The sequence below is a fragment of the Perca flavescens genome, chromosome 12, assembly GCF_004354835.1.
Source record: "Perca flavescens isolate YP-PL-M2 chromosome 12, PFLA_1.0, whole genome shotgun sequence".
NCBI classification, from domain to species: domain Eukaryota; kingdom Metazoa; phylum Chordata; class Actinopteri; order Perciformes; family Percidae; genus Perca; species Perca flavescens.
In genome coordinates, this window is record NC_041342.1 from 30,354,801 (window position 1) to 30,377,910 (window position 23,110).

Here is a 23,110-nt window from a genome sequence, read left to right on the forward strand (position 1 = left end):
AGGGAGCAGGTCTGTGAAGGGAACAGGTCAGTGAAGGGAGCAGGTCAGTGAAGGGAACATGTCAGTGAAGGGAACAGGTCTGTGAAGGGAACAGGTCAGTGAAGGGAGCAGGTCAGTGAAGGGAACATGTCAGTGAAGGGAACAGGTCTGTGAAGGGAACAGGTCTGTGAAGGGAGCAGGTCTGTGAAGGGAACAGGTCAGTGAAGGGAACAGGTCAGTGAAGGGAGCAGGTCTGTGAAGGGAACAGGTCAGTGAAGGGAACAGGTCAGTGAAGGGAACAGGTCAGTGAAGGGAACAGGTCAGTGAAGGGAGCAGGTCAGTGAAGGGAATAGGTCAGTGAAGGGAACAGGTCAGTGAAGGGAACAGGTCAGTGAAGGGAACAGGTCTGTGAAGGGAACAGGTCAGTGAAGGGAACAGGTCAGTGAAGGGAACAGGTCAGTGAAGGGAACAGGTCAGTGAAGGGAACAGGTCTGTGAAGGGAACAGGTCTGTGAAGGGAGCAGGTCTGTGAAGGGAACAGGTCAGTGAAGGGAGCAGGTCTGTGAAGGGAACAGGTCAGTGAAGGGAACAGGTCAGTGAAGGGAACAGGTCAGTGAAGGGAACAGGTCAGTGAAGGGAACAGGTCAGTGAAGGGAGCAGGTCTGTGAAGGGAGCAGGTCTGTGAAGGGAACAGGTCAGTGAAGGGAACAGGAGGGGATTGTGAATACTTTAATGGTCCGACTGTATATACGGTGCTGCAAAAAAATCATCCTCCCCCGACCCCACCCACCTCCAATTAAAACACACTCCTTCATCTCTCAACATGTTACAAAAGACATTTATAAAAGAACACAAGCCATAGAGAGCAGCCACAGATATTTGTTTTTCTACAGGCAACAGATCAAGACAACAGCAACAGGAGGGTATCTTTTTCTGCTGTACACTAAACCCCCGGCCGTATTAATACGAACAGAAAGACGAGGCCTGGTGGTGGTGGTGGAGCTGGATTGTTCTCATGCGTTCACACTGGTAGCATGGTGGCCAGAGAGCAACCGGAGCCCCATTCATCTGGAGCTCTCCCATTGTTCCCCGTTAACAGTGACTCCGTTCCACACAGTAGCCTTCTCTAACAAAAACATCGCAGTCACTCCAACCTTCACTGTTCTCTAGTTTTATTTGAAAGACAGGTTATATATAAAAAAAAATAATAATAATAATAAAAAAAAGTTTAGAGAACACTTACAAAATGATCGGGCAAAAACAAATAATAATAAAACAATGGCAATCTTTGTAGCTTCATATCACTATATAGATGCTATTGGATGCTTGCACTGCCCACTGCTGGACAAAACGGTGAAGTTTGTCAGTGTGAACGCACATTCTACCTCGAAGTATTCAACATATGGTCTTCCAGGTGGTTTCTCAAAGGCCCCTTTACACCACAGAGCGGGTCACGCTGTGCCAGATGGGTCTAATGAAATCCTGGTTGACTGTCCAATATAGAAATGATAGTGCTATGCTGTCCAATACCAGTTTAGAAGCAAAGAGCAGCCATAATCATTTGAATTTCATAATCAACTGAAACCTAATTATGAAATTAAATCACTTCTGATTAATTAATGTTGAGCATTTACATTTTTTTTACTTTCAAAACCTTCTGTCTGAATGAATGGGTTTACAGTTCCCTTTTCAAAATGTCAAGTAACTCATTTCTAAAGTTATGCGCAATTATTAAAAACTATTTAGGGTTCAACAAATTCAGACAGAACATTTCCATTCACCTTTATTTCAGACACACGGGTCCACATCAAAACAAATACATTAAAAGATTCAGATCCAAAAGTTCAAGTTAATTCTAAACATCAAGTTGCTTAAGATTGGAATCGGGAAATTGACAATGAAAATGTTTAACTTAAACATTCAGGCTACCAAAGGACAATCAATCGAGCCTGGATCGGTCTGATCAGTTCAGATGAGCAACCTTTTACCTTTAACATGAAGTACTCAGTAGTGAACAGGTCTTCAGCTGACTCTAAAATTCATTTTTTTTTTTATGGCTTTTCTTTACTTCCATACATGTCAGATTCATGTTAAATGGCTGTGTACGGGTGAAAACGCCCACACCCGCGTGGTATACGCGTATGGCCGGCTGCCATTGGCCTGCGTATTCTGCATCATATTTGGCCCTTTTCCGAGCTGCAGTCCCATTTTGTCAACACGGCCCTAAATTTCAGATACTGGAAGACATTTGACACAGGTGGTCTTGGTCTCCATTGGTGGACATGTCCCAGTGAGATCTGGGACCAGGGTTTGGGATTGATAACCAAAGATTCCCCCCCCCACGTTTCTCTCACAGTCAACTTTTGTCTGGTACGGACCAAAATCCCATGAGTGCAGAGGGGCCTTTGCTCAAGACAAATAGCAGTAGAATACAATGGTTTTACTGGTTGTTGTTGTTTTTTTTTAGGGTTTGAGAGAATCTACAAATATTGTCAACAGCCCATAATCGCCTCAATGTACCTGCTGGCTGCTGTACTGATCTGCTACCTTCTACAGAGAGAGATATAGAAAGAGACACAGCGAAAGAGAATATAAAACAAAAAAAGTTTTTTTTCCTTTTTACAAGAGTCCTTTTGAGGGTTTCGACAACCCCTCTCGTCTCCTTCAGACACTCACATTCTTCTCCTCTTGTTTCTGTGTGTGCAGGTGTGTCACAGTCCATATGTCTACGTCCTACTGGTGTGTGTGTGTGGGTGTGTGTCTCTATGTGTGTGTATGTGCATGTGTGTTTTTTTTTTTATGTGTGCCTACTTGTGTTCTTTAGTCGGAGCAAAGTAGAGCTCCATGGGTTTGTTCACCTTCCAGTACTTTTCGCTGACCAGCTCAAGGGAGAAGGAACCATTCAGGACCTGTGAACAGACAGTTGAGATTTGAGACTTTCCGACTCGGACCCTGGTTACCTTTTTAATTAACCTCTCTCACTGCTACAGTAGGTTATCCTTAAAAAAGGAGCTGTCACGCATTTTTTAGGCTACAACTTTTTTTTTGTCACATACAGCAAACAAAAAAAAAAAAACTGCGGTCTCTGTGGACAGCGCAGGTTGGCTTACGAGCTGGAAGAACCAAACTCTGGTCAGGCCAATCACATCGTGTATAGAGTCGGTGGGCGGGGCTTATGGAAGACTTGGAGTTCTGCTTTTCTTTGATAAAAGAACAAAGAACGGCACAGAAGTCATCCTTAAAAAAAGGAAGATGTGTTTGGAGTTTTGCCGACCGGATACGGCAAAAGTTTAATCTATCAACTAACGTTGCTCTGCCTGGTTGTAGCGCTATCCTATTGCGTGCAGAGGGAATTTGAAAGACAACCGTTTGTTCCGCCCCTCGGATTGAGCTCCGTCAATGGCGAGTTCCCAGACCCAACATCTGGATGTGGGTCTGGCTTGTCAGGCTAGCGCCAACCTGCACCACGAGACATAACACACAGTGTTCCAGCCAATAACAGACAAGAGGGAGTTGGTTGAGCGATCACCGCAGCAGCGTTAGCACGTAGGCTACTTCCACAATGCGCGTTCATGACTGTTTCAGGAAGCACGGAAGGGAGGGGCAAGCTAGCCTCTGTTTTGTTTGACAATACTTCGAATGTCAACAAGAAGTAACGTCCCCCAACATCGCTGAGAGCACCTTTACGTCTTTGCGGTTACATTCATCTGTAGCAGCAGAGTTGTTCTTTCTCAAAGGATAAGCAGACTGGAGGGAATCAAATCAATCAAATGCAGGGAATATGCACTAAACAACCTACAGTCTTACATATACATTCTTCTGCTATTTACTTTTTCAGAGCTGAAATGCTTTAAAAAAATGGTTTCTAACCAAGAACGTTTTAGAAATCTTTGGCGATACCCAGGTCTAATCAGACGTGACTTGACAAAAGCATTTTGTTTTCACACGCAGGTACATATATACAGTATTTGTGATATCTTGGCTGGGCCAAGGGGGAGGAGGGCGTGTGTACACTCACAGTGAACTGGTTCCCAGCGGTAGGGATGTAAATGGTGTACTGTTTCTCTGAAGCTGCCTCCACATTAACAGGACTGGCCTCCGCGTTTCTTCTCAGCTCCTCCAGAGCCAGTCTGACCGCCAGGTATTTGGACAGGTGGTCTACTGTAGCGTTACCGGACGTCTTAATGTAGCGAGGGACAAACTCCACACTGTAGACGCACACAAACATTCAAACAGGCGGGGGGGAAAACAGGCACAGTTAATGAGTACATAGCAACCACACATGGTAGTGTTTAGGTGCTCGAGACTTATTTTTTATGGACTCTAATGCTGTTTTGAAGTGCTTTGTTTTACAATATGTTGCTGGAAGGGTTCTTACTTATCTCACAAAAGTGTAGACAAAACAACATGCAATTACAATACATAACAGCTGAAGAATGGCTCTTTTTTTGGTGCACTTTTGTCAAAAAACATTTGCTTTAAAATAAAGCTACCGGTACTAGTGGCCGGGTTAGCTCAGTTGGTAGAGCAGGCGCACATATAGAGAGGTTTACTCTTGGACTCTGCCCTGTGGCCCTTTGCTGCATGTCATTCCCCCCTCTCTCCCTACAATAAATTGTAGCTACTATATTTTATCTATCACATTTGGTCTAGCTTACATTAAACATGACCAAAATACCAGCTCAATCAATATGTGGTGGCCAATGTTGATATTGTGTGTGTGGGAAACTGCGAGCTGTATTTGCGGGTGACATTACCTGTTGTGACCGTCATCCTTCTCCATCAGGGTGGGATGTGGCCTAAACACCAGTTCTATTTCGCTGGCACCGCCATCGATCACAGAGTCCCCGCCCCCATTCTCCGCAGCGTTGTCCATGTCTAGACCGCTGTCATCACTCGTCTTGGTGCGCTTAATGCTCGGACCTGCCTCCTGGGGGAATGTTCAAAAACGTGGTTATTTCTACAACAGGGGTCACCAACCTTTTCTAAACTGAGAGCTACTTAATGGGTATTGAGTCATACGAAGGGCTACCAGTTTGATACTCTCTTCTGAAATAACAAATGTGCTCAGTTTGCCTTTAGTTATATATGACTATTAATGATTAGTGATAGTTATATATGATTATTAATAATTAATGATACTCATCTATGTGAAGACACTGATCATGTTAATGATTTCTCACAATAATTATCAACGACGACTTAACAAGGTGGGAAACTGATAATATCAATGTTCAATTTCATTTTTAGAACAGGCCTGAGGGCTACTCATGTGGTCCTTGGGGGCTACCTGGTGCCCGCGGGCACCTTGTTGGTGACCCCTGTTCTACAATATCCAAAAAACACACCAGGAAGAGAAGTGTGCTTTTAAACGCAGTCTGATTCCTAATTCAAGTTTGCTTTAGGGCTGGGCGATATGGAGAAAATCGGATATCACGATATTCTTGACCAAATACCTCGATATATCGATATTGCGGCGATTATTCTAGGGTTGACAACTGGTGCTTAAACGAAATATGTTCACACTTAGATTTTAGATAAATAATCATCAGTAATGTGGACATACTGTAATAGGCAAATAATAGAACAGCTAGAGCAGTCTGGTAAGTTCAGAAAAGTACATCACTTTACTGTAATACAGTCTTTAAAACCATTAAAAGACAGCAATTATGTCATATCACGATATTACGATATCCAAAATCTAAGACGATATCTATTCTTATATCACGAGATCGATATAATATCGATATATTGGGGAGGATGAAGCATCTAAGCCACTGTTGTATATGGTTTCAATGGTGCTGCGCTATGCTAAACAGGTCTCTTGAGAATGAGTCCCCGTGTCTCAATGAGATTACATGTATACACAAAAAGGTAAAATAAATAAAAGAATAAAAGAGAGAAAGTCGCAGATTTTTCAACCCTTCTGATGCGAGTAATCCAGCTGAGTTTTACTGGTGGGTAAACGCGGATCTCCAGAGACTGATGCCGTTTGTCAGCATGTGCGGCAGTACAGAGAGCTGGTTGACAATCTGCAAACTTTCCCTTAAGCTACCAGCTAACGCAAGCGCTAGCTAGCTTGCTTGGTTGGCGGAACAAGACATTTCTAGGCGACCAAGGTGTTCCAAATAACTTTGATGAAGTGAAAAACACAGTGATGAGGGTCAAAGTTTAAGATAAAAACATGGAGAACATCCAAAAACAAGTTCAGGTCTGTTTTAATGTACACAGTGTCATGCTAATGGTGCGTTCTTTTTGTCTTGTAATCGCGACTAGTAGCTTGAGTGCGACGTCACATCCGTGTCGAAAAACGAATAACCGCGGGGTTGTTGCGTTCTTTTTGTCACACAATACGACGACTCTTTTTGCAACTTCTGGTTCGTAACTCCGGAAAACGACTCGTAAATCGACTTCGGTGGACAAAAAGAACGCACCATAAGCCTTGGTCATGATTGAGAGGTCAGTGTGTAGCCACGCCCCTAAAGCAACCGGGACACAAAATGCATTCATACTGTTACGAAGTGTTAAACATCATAGACAGCAGCATACCTGGTTGCTGTGGACAGACGCGTTGCTACAGTGGGAGGAGTCTCCGTTGTCCTCAGCTCCGCTACCATTCTCCACTGTGTGTCTCTTACCGCGCTGCAGTCTGACAGAAACAAACGCAAATTCAATTTCTTAGAGTAGACAGGAGTTTTTTGTGTTTGCATTGGCATTGTTTGTTGACATGACTGTTTACCTGGTCATAGCCTGTATCTTCAGCCCCTCCTCTATGCTGTGGGACAGGGCTTGCTGGTTGTTGTGTTTGCTAATGCGAGCCAACACTCTCTCTTGGTGGGCTTCGTACTCGTCTCGGCTGGGATAAATCTTGCCTGTAACGGGATAAGTTGATGAGAAACTAAATGCGAGAATATTCCGAACACAGCATTTTGACTCACAATTTTCAGTTAATCCAGATTGTTTTGTGTAGCGATTAAACCTACTTTAACCTTGTTGTAGTTACTTACTAATCAGAGCGTCGAAATTAGGGTCTGGACGCAACGACCTCTTGGACACCAGCTTCTTACGACAGGTAGGACACTCTTTATTACTGCAAAGACAGGGAGGACACACATTTGGAAAGGTTCAAATTCAGTTTTTAATCAGATTTTTTATTTTTTTTCCTTTACTGTACGTCGATTGTTCAAGAAGGACCATTTTAAGAGATGCATGAACAAATGTGAACCTATCCTTTAAACAATAATGCTGTATCAAACAGGTCATTTGTGTGTGTTTGTGCTCCAGTATATCACCATCACCTTGAGACTTTGAGCGACATTAGCTTCCACCACTAGTGGTCGAATAAAATAGTGACCAGATTTCTCCTGTCTGAGGGCGCTTTCACACCTGCCTCGTTTAGTCCGGTTGAATCGCACTAGAGTTCGTTTGTCCCGCTGGTGTGGTTCGTCAGGGCAGGTGAGAACGCGGCATTCGCACTCGGGTGAGCACCAAAAGCGGACCAAACAAGCGTACCGAGACCTGCTTGAAGAGGTGGTCTCGGTACGCTTTCAATCCAACTCTGGAGCGCTTCGTTTGTGGTGAGAACGTGATCTGTATTCGAACCGCACCAACTATACGTACTCCGCAAGTCTCAGCTAACGTCTCCTGTAGTCAGGTGTGTTCAGCAATCAGCGATGCAGCAGAGCAGCAAACTGTAGCAGCTCGCAGTCTTTCTATCACAGAAATAGACTGCGGTCAAGCTTGCCGTCCGACACTCGTATCTCCGTGGTCAAACCAGCTGCCGCTAAAATTGGAGACAAAGTCTCGGTGACCAGAGCAGACGTAGTAACGTCTCTTACGAAACAATGTCTGATCAATTTAATGAAATGAGCTGGTTTGACCATGGAGATGCAAGAAATATGCACTAGTCCAGAACACAGGACCTTCTTCCTGTATTTACTTTCTTGCTCCCGCCCCCAGACACATCCAACCAATAAGAGGAGTGGACTTTCTTGCGTGATTTGTAATGGCGCATTTTGGTACTCCTGGATTTTTCCAGGTGTGAAACCAAACCAAAACAAACGGAGGGCAAAACGCTCCAAGTTTACAAACTCACCAACTGATTCGGACCAAAGCAAACGAACTACAGGTGTGAAAATGCCCTGACTGTGGAGACCTTGTGGAGACCTTGTCTGACTGTGGAGACCTTGTCTGACTGTGGAGACCTTGTCTGACTGTGGAGACCTTGTCCGACGCTCTCCCTTCCCTCAGAGTTCGCCACTACTCATTCTCTACAGCTCTGACGTTCACGTTACTGAATAAGCCAGTGTTCCCAGCCTTGGATAAGATAACGAGAAACCTGAAAGCCATTACAGGGGACCAAGAAGGCTCTTCGGGTTTCTACTGCATGGTCAAACTTACCCGGATCTTAAAGCTGTGATGATACAATCAGCGCAGAAGCGATGCAGACATTCTTTGGTTGTCATTGTGTTCTTCAACATGTCCAGGCAGATAGGACACATGAGTTCACTGTGCAGGGACCTGGGCGACACTGCTATTTCCAGTCCATCTGTTATTGCCTCCTGTGCCAGTACGAAAACAGATCGAGATGAAGGTTAGTACACACAAAGATACAAAGATTTGCTGAGTACTAAAAGACTGATACAGCTCTGTTGATGTTTTTATGTAAAGTCCTAACAATCTTACAACCAGAGTATCTGAAGAATCATCATTTAAGATATTGCACACCTCGTGTTCTGTTTTCAGGAGCATGAAGGAACTTAAGATCTTCCTTACGGTGTTGCAGGGATAATTATACCATCAACTGATGTGAAATGATTAGGTGCTTTAGGTATATGCAGGGGTTTTTCGGCATAGATGAATTTTTGGCACCCCCAAAGAGGTTTTAGCCAGCTCATCCACAGCCCGCTATATTTCACTCATGCGGCTGGCGCTGATGAGCCAGCTAAGCTTCATTGTTTTTGACTGGACCGGAACGCTCTACTGTGACGCTAGCGCTAATGGGATCTCAGTTTTACCGTCCAGCAAGATTAAGCGGCTGTCTGTCGCGGAGCTCTCAGCCTCCCACCGAAGCTCCGACTGCAGGTGGCAGCGAAGCGGACCTGGGCCTGATATCGTGGCATCAGTATTAAATTGATAACCGATTAATAACATAGTCTCATTAAATAGCAGTCCACTTCCTTCCCTTTTGTTTCACACCTGATGCGAACCACACAGGAGTATGCATGAACTGTCTTTGAGACCACCTCTTCAAGTGCACTTAGGCACGTATAGACCAACCGTGCCCAGGTTAAATACATAGTTCTCACCCTGAATCAAACTAACTGGACTTTAGGGTCAAGTGTACTCGGATCCGGGCCCAGCCCCTGATGTGAAAGCCCCCTTACTGTATAATAGTCCATCGTATTTGTATATTTTGAATTGTCACCTGCCTCCTGAATTTTGTATTTCCCTTCATTTAAATAAAAGACGTTTCAACCATAAATTGCTGCATAAAATGAGAATGCAGGAAATGATTTGGATAAGACACTTATGTGAATGAAATGATATACTATGAATTGTTACCTGTGGAGTTCTCTGTAGCTCATACAGACTCAGTTCCCAGGTCTTACTGAGGGGTTGAACCCCGTTGGTCTGAACTGTCTGAGTCATCACTGCAACACTGAAACAAACAAAAACAAAATTATGATTTTCTTGGAAGTGTAGGAGGTAATGATTACCTCTGGTGTCAATTATAAGGAATTTGGGGTTGAAAATAAATGGTACACGGCACTTCTCTTTTCTAATTTTTACTCCAGTCATTGCTTGTAGATCATATTCAATTAATTTGCTTTGCCTTGTGCATTTCATAGGGCAAGAAGCTTAGGAAATCAGCACTGAACAATACAGGAGCTTGCATGACAATGTATCAAACATGTCTTCCATGGAAAAGACAAAGAAGAGCACAGCCTGCTCTAACAATTCAATCCATTTCTACAGCTGGTGACAGTAGGTAATTACCCTCGACGTAATCCTTGCATTATGGGTGTACGATATGACGACATGAGATAGTGAACTGCCAAAATGTCTCCACGATCTGCCTTTACAGCGAGATCGTTTGTGGTATTAGTGCATATTCTATCATTTGCAATTCTATGGCTCCAGTGTTTCCCTGCATACAACGGCGCAGCTGCTTAATGATTAGCTCCGCAGCTAAATCACCCCAAACGTAATAACCTCTCTCTCTACTTTAAGCAGCCAGAGTCGGGGACAAGCAAGGATTATAGATTGCACACCCCCAGACATTGCCACCGTTTAGCAGTCTGTTATTGCTCGTTTGAAACCTTGTGTTTCACCCAGTGTGGGGCTTAGCGTTCAGTCACACTCGATCAAGGGTTGTGCGGCAGTGGGAGCGTCACTTAAACGGCCCGTTTGTGTGACGTCCTGTTGCTTTTTAAACCCCCAAGTAGACTTTATATATATTTCACAAGTATTGTTTTCCGACCGCACGTGAAGGCAGCTTCCTTTCACGGAGAAAGAGACAAGAGCGGCTGTGCTTTGTTGTCCAGGAACATTTAAAACTTTCTTGTGGCAGCCATAGAGACAGTGAGGTTTACCGCTTACTGTACGGGACGCTCACACCGCCTCGTAAACCGACCAACAAGTCTGATCGCCGATTACATGACCAGGACACCGCAGAGTGACCTCGGGTTTGCGTTAGAGATGTTCCGATACCGATACCAGTATCGGCTCCGATACTGCCTAAAACGCTGGTATCGGAAAGTACTGGATTTTATGCACCGATCCGATACCACGTAATAAAGCCCTACAGAAAATCTACGTTAAAGTAGTTTATTTATGTTCTTTTTCCGTTATAACCGACTGTCAAACTGGAGAATAAAAGAAAGTTGTACGACATTCATTGTTTGTGTTTGTTCATGTTTTACAAAGAGTTTAACCTGATCCAGACAGACAACAAAGATAGAAATCATATCACATCCATACAGGGATTGTAGTATACAGCTTAGGGCTGGGCGATATATCGATATAAAAAATATATCGATATATTTTTAAATGAGATACGGAATTAGACCATATCGCATATATCGATATAGTTCAAATGTGATCCTTGCTCCCATAGATATATACACAGATGTCGCCTTGAGGTTCTAAACATACGTCAAAACCGCCGCCATCTTGGAACAGGGGTCCGAAGCATTCAGATCAACGCTAAAGATGCCGGACTTTTGTACTGCTTAATTATGTTCGATAGAGGAAATGAAAAGAACAAACCGCAATGAATAACATTTAACAGGTGACAATGTGTTTTATGATTATGTATGCCGCCCGACCAGCAACCTGAGCTCCGGCGGCAGCGGGAGGCGGAGAGCTCCGTGGCCGGCCGCAGCGTCTCTTCCCCGGGAAAAACACAGCTTTGCCTCGCTGCTGCGCTGGGGTCCCCGCTGATCCAAATCGGACCAGCCAAAGACAGAGTGGTGATCGGTAGGATCTTACACGTAGTCCAGGACAACCTGTATGTCGATATCGGCGGAAAGTTCCACTAAGTTTGCCGGCGGCAGGCGCGGACGGAGAGAAGCTACAGCGGGGCAGCAGAGACCGTCTGCAGCTGCAGGATCTGGAGCTCAGTGCCCGTTAAAATGACATGTAACGCATAAATACATACAGAAATAAATAGTGGAGGAATGAGCCTGGACATTTCAGTCTGTTTTAAACTTCACCTTGAAGCAGAAACTCTTAGTTCAGAAGGGTGAAGTTTCCGTTTGGACTCAGATCTGTGAACCGATCATAATAAATATTCTTTGTATTAACACATTAATTAGTTTCTTTGTTTTGTAGTCGATAGTTCATCTTTTAGTTTACTTAAGTGGAAGCAGTATCAAGTGGAAGAATGGGACTATAAACCTAGGCTTACAGGCATGAGGCATTACATTTTGAACAAAGTAGATTATATTAATATCAAAAGCTTAATTGACCTTTGGAACGAATCACAAATATGGAGCTTTGATTTCAAAAAAGGTACTCCTGTTATACAGTATTTAGGTTTACATTTTATTGTTATTTGAACAGCTGAGCATTTAATCATGAACCAGGTGAAGAAACCGGTTTATTATTTATTTGATTTTGCAACTGTTTCTATGAAACTACATGTGACATGTCATATTTGATTTTGGCTTTGACTGAACATTTGCTCTCACTTTGCGGAAAAAATATCGGGATATATATCGTATATCGATATTCAGCCAAAATATATCGGGATATGACTTTTGGTCCATATCGCCCAGCCCTAATACAGCTGTTATATATCATATCACATCCATACAGGGATTGTAGTATACAGCTGTTATACATCATATCACATCCACACAGAGATAGTAGTATACAGTTGTTAAAACATTATAAAATATATGACCCACTGGTATCGGATCGGTACTCGGTATCGGCCGATACGTAAGTTCAGGTATCGGAATCGGTATCGGGAAGCAAAAAATGGTATCGGACCATCTCTAGTTTGCGTCTGTCCAAAAATGTATTATCTGTCTCAACTTTTGCAGCAGGCCGCTGTTTATTTCGCGCCCAGCCATTGCCGCAGCCTAAACTAGGGCTGCACAACAAACGGAGAGCAGAGAAGAAACAGATGAAGTAAAGAGAACGCTGTCGGTAACCTAACGGTTATAAGCAGGCTCGGTATGGAACGACACGCTAACGTTCTGACCGTTCTGTGTTTTTAGCTGAGCTAGACCAGAGAATATTCGGTTCAAAATGCTGTTTTTAAATAGGGAAATTAGTTTAGTTGCAATGTTTGGTTTTTAGTATTATTATTAGGGGGCTACTTTCCCATCTGGCTAGCTACTCAAATATGTTGTTAAATGTATTACTATTACACTGGATTACATTAAAAATCTATTTCTGTCATTGTGTCTAACCCCTATAGGGTATTGGAGTTAATTTCTAAAAGTAAAGAAATGCCAAGAAACAGCAATATTTGAAAGACATCAAAAGGGGAATTGTGTTAACTTTAATTAAAGACATTACGCTGTGAATTTAATAGAAAAAAAATGTATGATTAAAAACTTAAGATTTACAGCTTTATACACCTCAATGTGAAATTCCTGCATGAAATATTTAGTTTTCTTCAGCAGGAGTAAATTGAATTCTTGGGTTTCAATCGACGAAGGAAGAGGTAGAGAAGAAGTGAATTTTCCAAAATGACACAGACAGAGTGAGGACAAATAGGACTAGCATCTGCCTTGAGTAATCCAAATATCTCAATTTAGTTCAATTGACACTTTAAATAATTGTTGTTGCCTCTTTGTCAATGTGACCTTTGGGTGGTGCATAGCTGGAATGTATGACCAAAATATCTCCAAGTCAACCAGGGGAAACCCGAAATAGGTATTGGGCCCGATGAGCTATGCGTTGCATGTTGCATGTGCTACATTCATACCTAATAGCATTTAGAAAACGCAAATTTAGATAAGCCAAGACACCTGAATGCCAAAATTTCAAATCTACTCTGAGATTGCTGTAGTTGTGTGGTCATGCTGTATACATGCGAGAGACAAGAGGGAAAGTGGGGGGTGGTCCGTATATAATACAATTTTGGAGGGCAAACTGAGGTTTCTTTTCAAATAAGCTTAAAATGTCAAGAAAAAAAAACAACAGACATAAGCGTTGTGACGTCTTGACGTTAGCGTATATATTCTTTGTAACGTTAACGTAACCGCAATCAGCAATTCATGTCAATAAATGAAACCCGATGTGTTATAACTAGTGACTAACGTTAGATGCAGGTTCTCTACGGTTGATAGTAGTAGTGCCGTTAGTTAGTTTTGCCAGCTAGCTAGCGCAACACATGGAGTAGCTAACGTTATACATTGACATTTCATTCAGATCATTATATCAGTTGCAGTTAAACCCCGCGCACAGATTTCATATACAATCTGTGACTCGGCTAATGCTAACTAGCTCCCAGAGAAGCTAGCTATTCTTCGTAACGCTAACATTGGAGGCAAAATAAGCTTAAGGTATAGCACGTATGTAGCCGACAGCAGACAAAGACTGCACGGGCGTGTGAAACAGTTTATTCGTGTAATGTTCATTTAAACATTACAGCTAATGATACAAAAAGCTCATCTCTAACGTGAAATTATTGCGAGAAAGTCGTAAATGTTTTGTCGCTGTGACAGAGGGAAAAACAACAACAGAGAAAGAGCCGACGCACCAATCCCTTCAGGTGAGCTATATGCTTTCTGATAACCGTATTTTCTACGCTTAAACAGTTGCAAACTCGTATGCGAGCAGTCATTGATACACAAATACAGACATTAAAACGATATATTCCTATCTTACATAAAATATGATTGCTTCTATACTTACATTTTCAGTTGTGGGTACGAGCGGATCCAGTCAGCGCGTTTAGACGAAGGCAATATGGCGGATGTGCAAGAAGCAATGTAGTCTGGGAAATGGAGGCGCTATGCCAACGGGGCCCGGGTTTCCGAGGGATGGATGTGTATGATGAAAACAAAGGCCAGCCTATATTTGTGCACTTCCATTCTCCAACAGCCTTCCATCTAAAATAACATTACACAAGAAGAAGAAAAATGGCACTGAATCCGAGCCACTTAAATCACTTTCTGTGCATAGATATAGAACACGTTCTGTGTGTTTGTGTGTGTGTGCGCGCGTGCGTGCGTGTGTGTTTGTGTGTGTGTGTGTGTGGGGGGGGTGGTTGCACAAGTGTAGAGCAGAGATTAATCAATTCATTGATTAGTTGTCAACTATTAAATTAATTGCCAACTATTTTGATAATCGATTAATCGGTTTGAGTAAATGTGTGTGATTAAAAAAAGTAAAAAAAGAAATCTCTGATTCCAGCTTCTTAAATGTGAATATTTTCTAGTTTCTTCACTCCTCTGTGACTGTGAACTGAATATCTGAGTTGTCATGGGCTTTGGGGAAAAACTGATCGACATGTTTCACCATTTTCTGACATTTTATAAACCAAACAACTAATCGATTAATCAAGAAAATAATCGTCATAGTTGGCCAGGGCCTTGAAGTATACTCCGTTTTAGTGTGCGCGTGCATGGTGCATATGTACGAGCGTGAGCGAGACCAGAAGGCGTAGCTACATCAAAAGGGGGTGGAGGAAGGAGGGCAGAAGGAGAGAAGTGGGGAGGGGAGCGGAGGTAAGGGGAGGGGAAGTGTACTCGGGCCATGACATGAATGAACCATGTTCGGTAACGGAGGCTTAGCTCTCCCGGTTTGCTCCTTTCTCCTACTACACCTCCCGGTTCTCCCGCTAACGAACAACTGGCCCGTTAAGGTAAATAGCTCGCGAAATAGCTGAGTTTTTTTTCACCTCTCAAAGCTGTAACGTTAGCCATTTGCAAAATGGTTAAAAGTTATGAAGGGGGTACTGGGTTAGTTCGCCCCAATGAAGATTAGTTAAGTTGCTCATTAGTCTGTCACTTTGATTCTGTCGTGCCTATCGTCATGGCAATGTCTAACGTTAGTTTTCAACGTAAATTCATCGAGCGTTCTCAATTCGGCTAAGATATAATTGTCACCATAGCAACGGCAATGTCTAAATTTGGTTTTCAGTGTGTGGAGTAGTTCGGGCTTCGAAAAAAGACCATATAACCATAGTGTAATTGTGTATGTGAAGGTTAGGCTAACCGTTACCAAATGCGGGAATGTCACTGTTCCCTTCGGCGAACAGGCTCCTACAAAAAAGTTGAAAGTGTCTTGAATTAACGCTAGTTGGATGCATGTTGCATCAAGGAATGAACGCTCAACGACCTATAAAACGGCTGTGTTTACATTAGACGATAAACAATGGCAGCAGTGAAATGACATAAATGATGTCAATTGTAAATAGTTTTTAGTTTACTCTTTTTTTTCCCCCCCCATATCAAATGAACATGACCTGTTCTTCTGTGTGGTTTATCTTAATAACCAGACTAAAATACTTTTCTGATAGGGGGGGGGTTAGATAGATGCATGGACTGTCATACTGTCTCCCCCAATTCACTTCTTCTCACCTGTGGTGTTGTAGCTAAAAAAAACCAGCAGCTTTGTTGAACTTGAACACTCCATCCATTGGATGTAACAGAAGTGACTGTTTTATAATTCAGACCGATGGTTGCAAAGATGAATCAATTAGTTGTCAACTATTAAATTAATCGTTATTCCTGTCGCTCCACTCAAATCTCTCTAGGCAGTGTAAACTCTTGATTGTCAGGAAAAAAACCCATTCCTTACTCTACTTGTTAAGGTCCACTCGTAAATTGGACATTTGGTTAATATATTAACTAAATTACCTTGAACACTTAACTTAGTGAAATATTGCTTATTACAATATATATGGATGGACAGCCACGCCATTGAGAAAAATATGATGAGCAGTTTTGTCAGCAATCATAACCAATGATTATTTTCAGTGATAGTTCTGCTTCACATGCAGTACTTTGCTGTTTTGTTGATTTTATCCTCGCTAATCCCCCCTTAAGGCAATATTTTCAACTGAACCAATCTTTGTTGTGTGAATAATCAATTCGTCCTGCAGCATCCCCCGACGTCACGCTGCGGTGGCCAATTGTCCGTCAGTTTAGAGGCGGTGTAAGAGTCCCGTACAGGAAACAGGAAACAGGAAACATCACTGCCTCTATCGCTGCCACGAGAAAGTAAAAAAAACAACAACTATGAGGGTAAAACATGGAACACAAGCACTGAACTGCCTGGGAGTTTGTGTAACAGCTGAATGTTTCCTGCAATAACAAAGCACAGTCCCTCCTCTTTTCTTTCTCTCTTTTTTTCCGTGAAGTGAAGCCGCCTTCAAGTGCGTTTGGAAATGTCGAGATCGATAAACGAGCTGATGGAAAACAGTCATTGTGAAATACAAAGTCTACTTGCGCAAGGGCTGCACATTAATTCGCAATTTTGGACTAGTGCTATATCCAAATCGCAGAGGGGCGCAATATTTTGTTTAAGGCAAAATATGTGTCTAACCGTTCTGAATGAAGTATCGTGGTGCTGCAGAGACGCCTACAAATCCTCTCCTACAGACTACAGAAAACATCTCTGTTTGGTACAGATCCTCACAAAAATCACACTTTAATCATTTTAATGTCTTAAGATTTAATATTAAGTCAATGAAAATGAGAATAATGATACAAATATGATCTGTCCATTCAATATTGTGAATCATATCGCAATAGCAATATCAGTCAAAATAATCGCAATTAGATATTTTCCTCATATCGTGCAGCCCTAACTTGTGCTACATTTGGGGGGGGGGGGTGGGGTAAAGAACAGAACATGACGTCACACAAATGGGCCATTTCAGTGACACTCCCAGCGCCGCGCAACCCAGCGGTGAATAATGCTAGATCGATTTTTCTGGTCTGAACGTGCCCTAAGGAAGCAGAATGCGACCCCCCCCCCACCCCCAGTCTCATGGATTACAGGATAGGCAACATCTCTGCTCTACCGTTGGACAATGACATCACTGACTGACCATTTGGCTTCACTCTTCATTGTGGGCTAAATGACCAGCAAGCTGACAAACAAAACTAACTGATTGATCGTCTGCTTGACCAAAAGGCTTTAAACAGTCTGTTCAGCCGAGTAAAGAAAACAACATTGTGACAGGCAACAGCCAGTCAGCCTATCAGGGTGTCTTGGGGGTCTCATGGTTGAAACTCTAAACAGATGCATTACCAAAGGCTGTGCAAAAAAAAAAAAAAAAAGAATTGTTTGCAGATACTTTTTTTCTTAGCAGCAGCACTCACAGTTCTTCTTCTAAGCCATAAACACTGCATGGGTTCTACGCACATGAATGGAATGAACAAAAATGCCCCAGAGATGGCAAATAAAATGCCACCATATTTGTCTGGTTAACACTGCGTTTATCATTTAGTCTATTTAGTCTTGCCAATTGAAGAAGAAAAAAAAACAACCATACTGTTAGTGAGTTTAAGAGGTCTGGGTTTCCTGGATGTGAAGCTGAGCTTTTGTGGATGAAGCTGACTACACATACAATGGATGGCAACAGTAGAAAAGGAAAGTTGTGTAGTGCGACTGGCACGACATCTAAAATTCTTTTTGTTGGCGAAGGCTTTTGAAAGATAGTATCTTCCAACAGCGCTAAAGCAGTCGCTGCACATTGTTACACACAAACGTAGTGCAACATAGCAACAGTGAGGTAATGCTTTTTATTTAAAGGTTTGAATTTCTTGCGCTAACATCTCTTAGTTTGAAATAGCGCTCATTCCTTTTCCTATCGAGACGTGGAGAGATGACTCGTGCTGCGTTCCAGATACAATTTTTAGCCCGTAAATTACGACTTCAAGTCACGACTCACGACTTGGTAGCGTTCCAGGCAAAGTCACCCTTCTAGTTAGCGGCTACCTAACGTTGACGTTAGCTAGCGCTAGCTGATACTAGCGATTTCTAGTGGGCAACATATTTTGCGCTTCATTTAATAAACATAACCTGTAGTAGTACACAATCGTATGTGTATTGTTTTGATTACAATGTGCGGGAATACTTTACGTTGCCTATTTATGTCTATTTATTTCTATTTCTCACCGTTAATCACCGGCGTCTGTACAGCATCAAAAGGGGTCGCCATTGTTGTTTATGTGTGTGTGACGTTTAAAACTGTAACTGGGAGAACAACCATCTGGTACCAGTTCACGAGTAGTAAATTACCGGTTCTACTGCCGTTCCAGGATCACTTTCACGGCTAGAAGGTTGTGAAAACACGAGTTACAGGTTGCCTGGAACGCAGCATTAATTTAGGCTACGTTTACACTGCTAAGTTTTGGTTTAAAAACTAATATCTTTTGCTACGTTTACGTCTCGCGTCCACACTACTCCGGCGTTTCCGAACCCATAAAACTGCTGAACCCGTTTTTGGTTTGAAAACTCCGAGGCTGCTTTGTAGTCTGGACGGGCCCAAACGGAGAACTTTGGAAACGCCAACGCACGTCAGTCAGTCTCATCGGTTAGGTAGGCTTACATACCTTTCAGTAACAGTTGCCCCTCGTCGTCGGTCCAAGGTAATTAATCCCTGGTCTTACTTTTCATCAGTTTTGTTCTTCCTCCAAAGTATTTTCTGTAGACAATCTGCTTCCAGTTTACACCGCCACGCGCATGCCCAGTGTATGTGCACGTCAGGGTTGGGATAAAAGTCCTTTTGATGTTCACAAAATGTGGTGCAAGCATTGTTGTCATCTCTAGGACCAAATTTCTTTTCTATTTTTATTTTTTTTCATTAATATTTTTTGCCTGACGGGAAGTCAGCATTTTCATTTTAAGGAACACATGTTTAAGGACTTTAGACTTTTGTCCATTATCTGTTTTAGTCTTTGTAATTGAACTGAATCTTCAAATATTGCTTTATAATAAAATGTCAACATGGGTCTAGTAGGTGAAAATTGTTAACAGGAAGACTAATGTCTGTGTACATTTACAGGTATGTGTCTATGTTTATATGTGTATGTTTATGTGTGTACGTAGGTATGGATGCATACCCATATATATATGGAAAGCACTTTGTAACCTTGTTAAGAAAAGTACTATAGAAACAAAGTTTATTATTATTACATTATTATAAATCAAATGGGAACCACTGAGCCAAATAAGCACCAAATACGGGATGGGTGTAAGTGAGGAGGGGGGGCTGCTTAAAGGAGTCTGGGCTGAAAATAACATTGCTTTTTCTTACATAATTCACAGAGAAATCTTTACACACAGTAAGACATTTCATCGCTATTTTTGTACATGATATATGTAGTTCCATACAGATCAAGTAGTACGCCTATGCTTGAGTCGTAGAAAAAGTGAAACTTTCTTCTTCGTAGCATTCTTAAAATCAATCAAACGTTGCTCATGTCAAACCCCAAACACAGACTGTCTTTACATTTCTGCAAAGTTGTACTTGGTTGAGATAAAATACTTCAGTTTGACCTTGTGTGCAGGTTCAACTATTACAGCTGAGCTCACGTGTGCTAGCTAATCACAGCAGTGTAGTGGTCGGCAGTTAAAACATTTAGGTGGTTAGGTAAGGTTACTTTAGCTACTGGATTAGAGGGTCTGTTGAACGTACAGGATACCTTTGTGGTGACGTCATAGGTTTTTAAATCTCTTTTCTCGGCTAGAGGGAAGTTTTTCAAATTATAAAAAGTCTATGAATTAAAAACTCAGAATAGAAAGAGTTATAACCGACCTTGTTTGCAGTTCGAGGTTAGGGTTGGGTATCGAATGCGATGCCGAACCGGTACTTTTAAAACGATTCTGATTCCTAGACCGATTCTTGTAAAGTGTAATATGTTTACTAGCGATCACGTGCAGTTGAATGGTTAATATGCTTTTACGTCCGTTTTGGTGAGCCCAGAGGGGAAAATATGGCATTTAAAAAGTAGCCTACATTTACGGTAGCTAGCTGACGGTAGACTACAGAGAAAGGGTGATATTTTTACGTCTGTTTCGGAGCGACAGAGGGAAAATATTTCAGTCAGGACACATTAAGTGGAACTGAAATGAGGAACCGGAATTTGCGTTCTAATCCGGTCCGATTCCTACCGGTTGCGTAGTTTCGGTACCCAACCCTATTTGAGGTGCCCTGGCAACAGTTTTACATGCGTCTCTTTTACAATGGTGGCCTATGGCAAAAATCCTTTGTGGGCCAGAGGGGGGATTTTCCAGTGCAATAATGCGAGTGGCCACTGGAAATAATTGGCAGAAAGGCTGAGTGCTGTTCCTGGGTAGCTGGATCACGCAGTAAATATGTTCCATTTTCATGTGTATGTGTCTGTGTATGTGGTGTGTGTCTGCCAGGACAGAAGTGAAGGGAGGGTGGAGCAGCGTAACATCCATCTACAATCACACAGCTCTGGAGGTCAGAATGTCAAACAGACAAGCAACAAGGTACTTCAATCACACTCACGCACCTGTCTTTCTGCATGTGTGATGTAAATGTGGCTCGTGTCTGACTGTATCATGTGAGCTATTTTAACCACACTCTCCCCACGCATACACACACAACAGCTCTGCTATTCTCTTAAACAGATACGCTACAACGATGCAGACACAGCAGCACACAAGTATAAATCCTCACAACAGCGTAGGCCACGCAGTAGGCTCTGCGTAGAGCCTAAGTACTACTATATATCCGCCTTTACTCTGCATTCTAGTAGCGCAGTGTTCCTAGTGAGTAAATACGTTATTATGAGCTCTTTTTAAGATATAATGGTGCCTGACCTTTAAAGTGCTTTGTAGGTGAAGTGAAGGATTTTAAATTAAATCCTTGATTTTACAGGTAGCCAGTGCAGAGAAGGTACATAACAAATATGATATTTTCCTAGTTTTTGTCAGTACACTTGCCGCAGCATTCTGGATCAACTGGAGAGGTTTTTAAACCCAGCGGTTTAAAAAAATCGATTTTCTGATTCAAATCGATCTTCATTTGAACGATCCGATATCGATTCATACAAACCTGTTATCAGTCTTTCAAGAGGCTCTGTGTTAAAACTAGAGTTAAAATATTGGTATCTTATAGAGATGTTCCGATACCAATACCAGTATCGGTATTGGCTCCGATACTGCCTAAAACGCTGGTATTGGTCCGATACCACGTAATAAAGCCCTAAAGAAAATCTACGTTAAACTAGGCCTAGTTTTAGTTATTTTTCCGTTATAACTGACTGGCAAACTGGAGAATAAAAGAAAGTTCTGTGGCGTTCATTGTCTGTGTTCATGTTTTTTCAAAGAGTTTAACCTGAGCCAGACCGACAACAAAGATAGAAATCATATCACATCCATACAGGGAGAGTAGTATACAGCTGTTAAAACATAATAAAATATATTACACACTGGTATCGGATCGGTACTCGTATCGGCTGATAAACAAGTTCAGGTATTGGAATTGGTATCAGGAAGCAAAAAATGGTATCGGGCCATCTCTAGTATCCTATGATCCTATGATCTAAGAAATCCATGTCATGCTAAATAACGCTGCAAAGTTAAGCTTGATTTATGGTTCTGCGGAGGCTCCACGCAGAGCTTTCGCCGTAGCCTACGCAAGTGGCCTGATGTTTACACTTGGCGATTATCTTCGAAGTGAGTAGTGACTCTAGAGTTATAGTGAGAGAAACAAAGTGTCTCCTTTGTTCTTTCTGACCGCGGTGAGACATCTGTATCAGGAGAAGTTAACCCTCTCCTTGATTTCATGTTGTTGATGGAGAAGGAGAACCAGAAAATGAGTCGGGGAAAATGCAACGCTACCAAGACACAGCCAAGAGACGTACGTCGCTGCAACGTGTAGTTACATTTTTCAAAATGTTTTTTTTGCAGGGTGGTAGGGGAAGACTCATCCCTGATTGGCTCGCCCTGACAATCTTACCCTAACCATAACCAATCCCACGCCTTTTGCCTAAACCTAACCAAACCAGCCAGAGCAGGCAACGAGTACTAGCATTCAGGGATGAGTTCCCTAATGAATATTCATGAGTCTTCCCCTACCAGCCTGCAAAAAAAAAATGTCGCAGACAGCGTGCAATATTTTGTTTCCCACTATGGCCACGCCAAGAACCGCCCTTCAATAGCTACTATTGGCCAGCCGTCCATGCTTACGCAAGGTAACCTGATTTGTACAGGTCGTATCCCCTGACCAATCGGCTATGCTAACCTTAACCACTCAAGTTCAATGCCTAACCCCAACCAATCAGGCTGCTATTGAAGGGAGGGTCTTGGCGTGTCTGTAGTGGGAAATATTTGTTTGCATCCGGCGTAGGTTCGAGTCTCCACGTACCTACGTATGTAGCAACGGTGTAGATTTTACAATGAAGTATAAATCAAGCTTTAGGCTCAATTTTGGCAAGGGGAAAAACTGCCATGTCCATTTTCCCAGATGTATGGCTTTAGGTATAGGCAATAAAGAAGGCACTTTTTCTGTCTCTTTGTAAGTGCTTTGGGGTCAATTCTCAATGACAACATTAATAATATTTTTTAAATGCATCAGGTTTTTGGGTACAATTTCCAGCATTAGTTCTCTGAAAATCTCTTTCTTGTCCAAGCTAAATTGGTATAGTAACTGAAATGTCCCAGATCGAAACGATAATGAA

General features: G+C 42.3%; 2 protein-coding genes across 6 annotated transcripts in view; one reads left to right on the plus strand and one right to left on the minus strand.

Annotated features, from left to right (window-relative positions):
* Nucleotides 1-796: 796 nt before the first annotated feature.
* rnf2 (ring finger protein 2) lies at nt 797-14,504 on the minus strand. 2 transcript variants are annotated; one of them, XM_028592873.1, is made up of 9 exons: nt 14,355-14,504; nt 9,543-9,639; nt 8,379-8,545; nt 6,986-7,068; nt 6,718-6,850; nt 6,528-6,627; nt 4,736-4,908; nt 3,997-4,186; nt 797-2,887 (listed from the first exon to the last, which is right to left on the minus strand). In XM_028592873.1, the coding sequence occupies exons 2-9, from the start codon at nt 9,627-9,629 to the stop codon at nt 2,786-2,788; spliced, it is 1,035 nt and encodes a 344-aa protein (XP_028448674.1). In that variant the 5' UTR covers nt 9,630-9,639; nt 14,355-14,504; the 3' UTR covers nt 797-2,785. The 2 variants fall into 2 exon arrangements, with proteins under 2 accessions (XP_028448674.1, XP_028448675.1); XM_028592874.1 differs by having other exon boundaries at nt 8,379-8,539; nt 14,355-14,502.
* A 676-nt stretch (nt 14,505-15,180) lies between these two features.
* si:ch211-267e7.3 (ADAMTS-like protein 2) overlaps nt 15,181-23,110 on the plus strand; it is a 29,133-nt gene continuing 21,203 nt past the window's right edge. For all 4 annotated transcript variants that reach the window (XM_028592868.1, XM_028592869.1, XM_028592871.1 and 1 more), the window contains exons 1-2: nt 15,181-15,306; nt 20,826-20,915. In XM_028592868.1, coding sequence (XP_028448669.1) covers nt 15,214-15,306; nt 20,826-20,915 — 183 coding nt within the window. In that variant the 5' untranslated portion in view covers nt 15,181-15,213. The remainder of the gene's footprint in view (nt 15,307-20,825; nt 20,916-23,110) is intronic.

What these genes read in the sequence shown, in the direction of transcription:
- rnf2 (XM_028592873.1), bottom strand. Translation starts at nt 9,629, where the DNA reads ATGACTCAGACAGTTCAGACCAACGGGGTTCAACCCCTCAGTAAGACC. An exon ending in ATCACAGCTTTAAGATCCGG is followed by an intron (nt 7,069 to 8,378) that starts GTAAGTTTGACC and finishes CTGTCTTTGCAG; the next exon opens with TAATAAAGAGTGTCCTACCT. An exon ending in AAGATACAGGCTATGACCAG is followed by an intron (nt 6,628 to 6,717) that starts GTAAACAGTCAT and finishes TGTTTCTGTCAG; the next exon opens with ACTGCAGCGCGGTAAGAGAC.